Source organism: Lolium perenne, chromosome 6, assembly GCF_019359855.2.
Source record: "Lolium perenne isolate Kyuss_39 chromosome 6, Kyuss_2.0, whole genome shotgun sequence".
Taxonomy (NCBI): Eukaryota; Viridiplantae; Streptophyta; class Magnoliopsida; order Poales; family Poaceae; genus Lolium; species Lolium perenne.
The window spans coordinates 232368247-232374717 of NC_067249.2; the positions used below are offsets into that span (position 1 = coordinate 232368247).

The window sequence follows — 6471 nt, forward strand, 5'->3', positions numbered from 1 at the left end:
TGGCCATATTTGGATTTTGTGTATAGATGCTCAAGATGCAGGGAAAATCTTTGGAGAAAACGAATGTCATTTTCCAGATAGAGAAAAATCTACAAACATTTGTGTATAAGCTCCAAATACAGGGGAAATCTTAGGAGAGTAAAACTTCTTAATTTTCGGATAGAGCAAATCCGTATTTGGATTTTGGGCATCTCGGTGTATATATGCTCCAAAATGCAGGGAAAATCTTCGGAGCATAAAAATGTTATTTTTAGATATAGCCAATCCATATTTGGATTTGGAGTATCGGCTTATATAAGCTCCAATTTAGGGGAAATATTTGGAGAATAAGAATGCTAATTTTAAATCTATATTTAGATTTAGAGTATCGGTGTATATATGCTCCAAATGCAGGAACCATCTTTGGAGAATAAGAATGTCTATTTTCAGAAAGAGCACATCCAAAAAGATTTGATCACGTTTTAATCACAAAGATTTTCCAACGTGCATATGTATGAGAACAAAAGAAAACCTCACATCACATGTATGTTGATTATTATTCTATCATGTACATACATATGCACCTTTTCAGCGAAAAAAGAAGTAATTATATTTGTTTTTCTGGAATGTATACTTGAATTCCATGTCAATGAAATCACGTTTAACTACAAAAGGTAGGTCAAATTATAACAGACTGCCGCATAACTTTTGCCAACATTACAATGTCATGCTCTTGGAATACATATAGCGTGGTAGCCAACACATTTTTTTTATAAATAAACCAAATATATTAAGCTAGCAAGCCGCCTCATCAAAACATTTCCAGTCCCCTTCGAACTCTGGTAAAGAAAAGTGTGCGTCTGAAACTTGCTGCCCCAATCAAAGTACGGTTACATCGTTCAACAAGGAGTCTAGGAGGAAACTAGGGGGTTCATCGACCCAATTAGAAGACACTTTACTCCTAAAACCCTCTTTAGCTAATTCATGAGCCACTTTATTTTGTTCCCTCCGACAATGAGCAAACGAAACAGTACCAATCGAAAAGACTTGATCAATGCTGTCTGCAAATATAGCGGATATTTGAGTCGGATTAAGCTAAAAGATTGTTGCACCCCCATCCTGTGAGCTAAGAGAAGGCCTTCCTTCATCGCCAACGCTTCCGCCATCAAAGCCAAAGCAACATGTGGAATATATTTAGTACAGGCTGCCACCAAATTACCTTTGTAATCACCTAAAATCACCCAAGCACTTTGACATCTTCATGAAATGAAGCATCTACATTGAGCTTTACTTGCCCCGGTCTAGGTCTTTCCCACTTAATTGACGCATCATACGCTTGTTTCTTTGAAGCCCCAGCAGCGTTGGCTGCAATAGATAGAACATAAAATTTACACTCATGTAATGGTGGGACGTCTTCATTATGAGTTCGACTGCGTCGGATCCACCAGCAGCTGATACCACCTCCTTGAGATTGACAGTCCGAAACCCCGACAGTGTATTGTCTTGAAGACGTAAGATATGTTCTAGGACCGCTGACCCTGACCTATCTATCTGAGATGCATCATTGATAATACCATCCAGGCCTAACAACCTCCATAAATTCAACCGCCATAGGGCATGTAAACAGAAGATGAAGCACATCTTCGGCCCCTTGGTTACATATTGGGCAAGCACCACTGTCTCCAATATGTCGGTTAGCCAGGATGCATTTAAAGGTAGAATGCCATGAAGAGCTCTCTAAATAAAGATTTTTTATCTTGCTAGGGATTTTGAGGCGCCATAAAATCTTCCAAACCGGGTTATGAATAAATTGACCTGGTAAAGCTAGTTGGCCTGCTGATGGTCCAAATTGATGCTTCCATTGTAAATAATACCCCGAGCGAACCTTTGTGAAAATCCAAGCCAAAAAATCCTCAAAACCTTGATCATTTAGCGGGATTTGGAGAATGCTCCCCACATCCACTACATAACAGTGCATTCAATATATTTTGGTCCCACACTCTAGTGTGAGGATCAATCAGATCAGAGACCTTTGTAAAAACAGCACCATTCCGAGGCGAGATAATTTTCATGTTTGCGGATGTAGGAATCCATGGGTCATTCCAAATATTTATTTTTTGTCCATCCCCAACCCGCCATACGCAGCCTTGTGTGAAGGTAGTAATACCGGCCAGAATACTTTGCCAGGTGAATGATGAACCTGATTTTGGTTCTGCTTTTAGAATATCTCCATCCGGGTAGTATTTAGCCCTTAGCGCCCGTGCACATAGGGATTCAGGATTGGTTATGAGTCTCCATGCCTGTTTTGCAAGCATTGCAAGATTAAAGGAATGAAAATCTCTAAAACTCATACCACCTTGTTTCTTGGGATAGCACAATTTCCACCAGGCTGGCCTGTGCATTTTGTTACTATTTTCATCTTCACCCCACCAAAACTGAGCAACGGCGTCCATCATTCGCTTGCAAACTCCTTTAGGAACAAGAAACACCGATATAGCATATACCGGTATCACATGTGCAACAACTTTTAAAAAAATTCTTTCCCTCCTATAGATAAAATCTTCCCTCTCCACCCATTTATCCTGTGTATAATCTTTTCAATAAAGTGTAAGAAGCAATCACTCTTATCTGCTCCCACAAGAGCCGGCAGACCAAGATATTCACCAGAAAGAAATTCAGTATCAATATGCAATGCCTCACAAATTTCTGCCCTCAACAAAGCATTAGTATTAGGCGAGAAGAAAATGCTTGACTTTGCCAAAACTCACCAATTGCCCCGAATTAGCACAATAGGTATCCAAAACTTGCTGCAAGGAAGTTACATTAGTCATATCCATTTTCGTGAGTATTAGAGAATCATCGGCAAAAAGTAGATGTGAGACTGATGGTGTATTTCTGCACACCCTAACTCCATCGATGCCACCAACTTCTTCTTCGTACAACAAGAGATTAGATAAACTTTCTGCACATATAAGAAACAAATAAGGCGAAAAAGGACCCCCTGCCCGCAGACGCATGGTAGCCAACACCTAATTAACTAGAACAGACCTCTCTTCATATACAAGCCATCGATACAAAAGAGGCAATCGATCGATGTACTGATGATTATGATTCATCATTGTGCATAGCTTTCACTAGTTCCCATTCACGTGTGCATTCATTTTACATTGCTGTTTCTGGTTCCAAATTTGGCATCTTTTTAGCAACTTAACTTAGATGCACTAGCTAACAAGAGAGATCTCATACCGCGCTACAGCGAATTTTAATTCATGATAACTTCTTACAATAACCATGATCCTTTTTGTATAAGAGGTTACATAACAGCAGCACCAGCGGGCAAAACGAAATAATTTTAGAAACTCTTAATCAAAGTAACAAACATGTCAAACAACCGGCTGCTGACTTAGCAACGTTGTTCTGGATATATCCAACCAACACTGCGGGTGCACAATCTTTGCTAGATGATCAGCCCTCAATGTTGAGCAAGAGCGAATTATGGCAAACGACTCGATTCCGGCGGTAACTCTCTTCTTCAATGATATCTTCTGTCTTTTAGTCCAAGGGAACCTGCTCGGCTTCTCATCCTGGCAGTGATTGCACAACAACTTACCATACAGGAACACGTCCTTTAGATTCACCGCCGTCGCCATAACACGTCTGAGATAACTCACCATGCAATCTTCAGATTTATAGCCAAAGATGATAAGTGTGACCAAATTGTGGTGCTGGAAATCAGGTGCAGCCGAGTCCCACTCTACACCCCTGTCCTCGCTATACAAATTTTCTTTCCTCGCCTCCTCATCTGTTTCCATTATACACGCATGATCCCATACCTGCATGCCAGAAATAGGACAAAGGCAAACATAATTTGTCAATTCAGCAGATACATGTATCTGGTGAGAAAATCATGCAAAACCTGACATTAAGCCCCATGTGGTAAAGAGAGATCTCTAGGTAAAGCACATACTGTTATGTATAGCTCCTTCAGTAAGGGCGCAGCTTCAAGAATAAACATTGTCCAGGTGAGATCATACCCTTCAGGAAGATCAACCAGATTCACAAACCTTAGTTGGTGGAACACAGATGCCAGACTTTTGGTCAGAGATTCTGGCTGCACCCAAACCTGCAAAGAACAAACACATGATGGAGATGAGCAAGGAATAAGTGAAGCCACAGCTAGCAAAGCGATAATCTTGACTTACCTTTTCAGATTTAAATCCCAACTTCAGATCCCGTATAGAGGTACCGCAAAGAAACTCACTTAACTTGACTAGATTGTGAAAACTATAGCCAGTATTTGTGAGGCTTACAGTCTTGAGCAATGGGACATGACCAAGCACCAGTGGATCTTGGTAATTTATCCAACCATCAAAGGTCATCTGTGTGAGTTGAGGGAGCCAGTTCAGCTTAACTTGTTCGAGAAGGCAATTGACGATACTGAGCTCACTGAGATGCGAGTGTTCAACTTGCAGTGTGCTGGGATCACCCGAGTCGCAGTTGAGCAAACGCAGATGCTTCAACCGCTTGCAAGTGATGAGGATGTTGGATATGTCTGATTCACCAAATCTCAAGTTCTCTATGTCGAGGCTAGTGAGACCACCGAATGCATTTGGACAGGCCTCAAAGAACCGCATGAAATCTCTCCCGTAAATGACCAGCTCATCATCATCGACATCATCAGTGCCAACCTTACCTGTCATAACACTGAATTGGGCCGTCTCAACCAAGTGTGTCTCCACGGCACGACCAACAGCTTGTCCAATTGAAATGGGGACATGATCTCTCAAGTAGAACGCGGTAGACAGGACGCGGATGGTGTGCTCACCCGGATTTCTGCGCGTCAATATGCTCTTTGTCGCTTCGGCGGCAGCAGCATTCACCCGAAACATCTCATCATCAGACACATTGACGTTTGACACACCCTCGGGCAGGAAGTCCTGAGCGTTTATAATCAGCCGAGAGAGCTTGGCGGCGAGCTGAGTCCACCGTCTGGAGAGGATGCTGGTTCTTGCGGCGTCGAGGACACCGAGTCGGTCAAGAATGTTGAGCAGAATGTCATCAGGCAAAGCGCTGAGCCTGCTATAGTCTTTCTGCGTTTGGGATAAGAACAAATAAGACTCAGATTTCACGCTAGTCACCGAGATGCAATTTTGATGCAAACTTGATATACTTTCTCCTTGCCAAAATGCTGTGCGTATAAGAATTTATAAAATTCAAACGATGTAAAGTTTGACCAAGTGTGTAGGAAAAAATATCAACTTTAGAATACCAAATCAATACTATTAGATTCCTCACTATCTATATTTTCATATGGTATACATTTTTTGACTTTTTAAAAATCTTATATGCGCTATATTGTGGCAAGGCGGGAGTATTTTTCCAACCAAAACATGGCAATTATGAAGGGAGCATTTTTTTTATTCAGTCTCAAAGATGCAATTTTCATACAGTTGTACAAGTGCAATATTTATGTAGTCCAGGATGTACAAACTTGATAAAATTTAAGTTTTAAAGAAAGAAAAAGACCTAGAGGGAAAGAAAGGACAAGGAACTCACCCCCATGGCTCCAACGGAGATCAGCTGAGGCCCGAGAAGAACCTGGCAGTTGATGGCTCCGGAGTGCGTGGTCTCCTCCGAAATCTGATCACCTGGGCAGATATTCACGGCTTGGGTTTCGTCCAGACCAAAACCGAGAAGGACTCGATCATCTGCACCGAAAGGGGATCGAATTCAGATTAGAGCTCGTGATCGGAGCTGCTTTAATTGCGGGCCGCGGCTCGGAAAGGCGCTGCTGCTGCTGCTTCGATTGCGCAAAGAAAAGGGGTTTCCTTACCTCGAACCTCCGGTGGCTGCCGGCGGGGGCTGAGGTCGCCGGCGGCGGCGCTCCTCTTTTCTCTCGCTCGGGTCGGACGCCGTCGTCGGTACTGGACACTGAGAGAGTAGGCAACGTGCAGCTTTTGTTTTTTTCAGCGGGCGTGCAGCTAGCTTATCCCGGTCAAGCCCGATCAATGATAGCCCAGCCTGACCAGGTCCAGCTCGATCGGGAAAATAAAGCCCAAATATCTTTTGGAAGAGCAGCCGCATCCCAAAACATCCCCTAATCGGGATCGGATTGAGCGTTTTACATCCCCTAATCGGGATCGGATCGAGCGTTTTGGATGTGTTTTGTTGGTGTCGGGTTTGGAGGACGTCACTCCCTAGCCGTGTCCTTCCAAACGCCATCTCCAAACTTTTTATAACACTAAAATACTTATTTTCTTTTTCATTTTTATTTCAATAGAGAGAAAAAACATTCCACAAACTAATACTCCTACATAATTCGGAACATGGTTTACACAAACTAAGACATAGTTTGAAACATGGTTTCCACAAACTACATAGTTTGAACCATGGTTGACATAAATATAAAACATTGTAAAATAACAAAACCTAACTAGTGTTGGCATCACATATTTCGTGTGTTCGGTGCCAAGAAAGAACACTCTCAGGCAC

General features: G+C 42.3%; 1 protein-coding gene across 2 annotated transcripts; it reads right to left on the reverse strand.

Annotated features, from left to right (window-relative positions):
* Positions 1–3222: 3222 nt before the first annotated feature.
* Positions 3223–5979, reverse strand: LOC127305989 (putative F-box/FBD/LRR-repeat protein At5g44950). 2 transcript variants are annotated; one of them, XM_051336589.2, is made up of 6 exons: positions 5813–5979; positions 5536–5687; positions 4182–5069; positions 3947–4102; positions 3651–3812; positions 3223–3563 (listed from the first exon to the last, which is right to left on the reverse strand). In XM_051336589.2, exons 2-6 carry the CDS (start codon positions 5539–5541, stop codon positions 3363–3365), a joined length of 1413 nt encoding a protein of 470 aa, XP_051192549.1. In that variant the 5' UTR covers positions 5542–5687; positions 5813–5979; the 3' UTR covers positions 3223–3362. The 2 variants fall into 2 exon arrangements, with proteins under 2 accessions (XP_051192549.1, XP_051192548.1); XM_051336588.2 differs by having other exon boundaries at positions 3223–3812; positions 5813–5976.
* Positions 5980–6471: the final 492 nt, after the last annotated feature.

Coding starts and splice junctions, on each gene's coding strand:
- LOC127305989 (XM_051336588.2), bottom strand. Junction 4,103..4,181: donor TGGGATTTAAATCTGAAAAG/GTAAGTCAAGAT, acceptor TGTTCTTTGCAG/GTTTGGGTGCAGCCAGAATC. Junction 3,813..3,946: donor TGAAGGAGCTATACATAACA/GTATGTGCTTTA, acceptor TCTGGCATGCAG/GTATGGGATCATGCGTGTAT.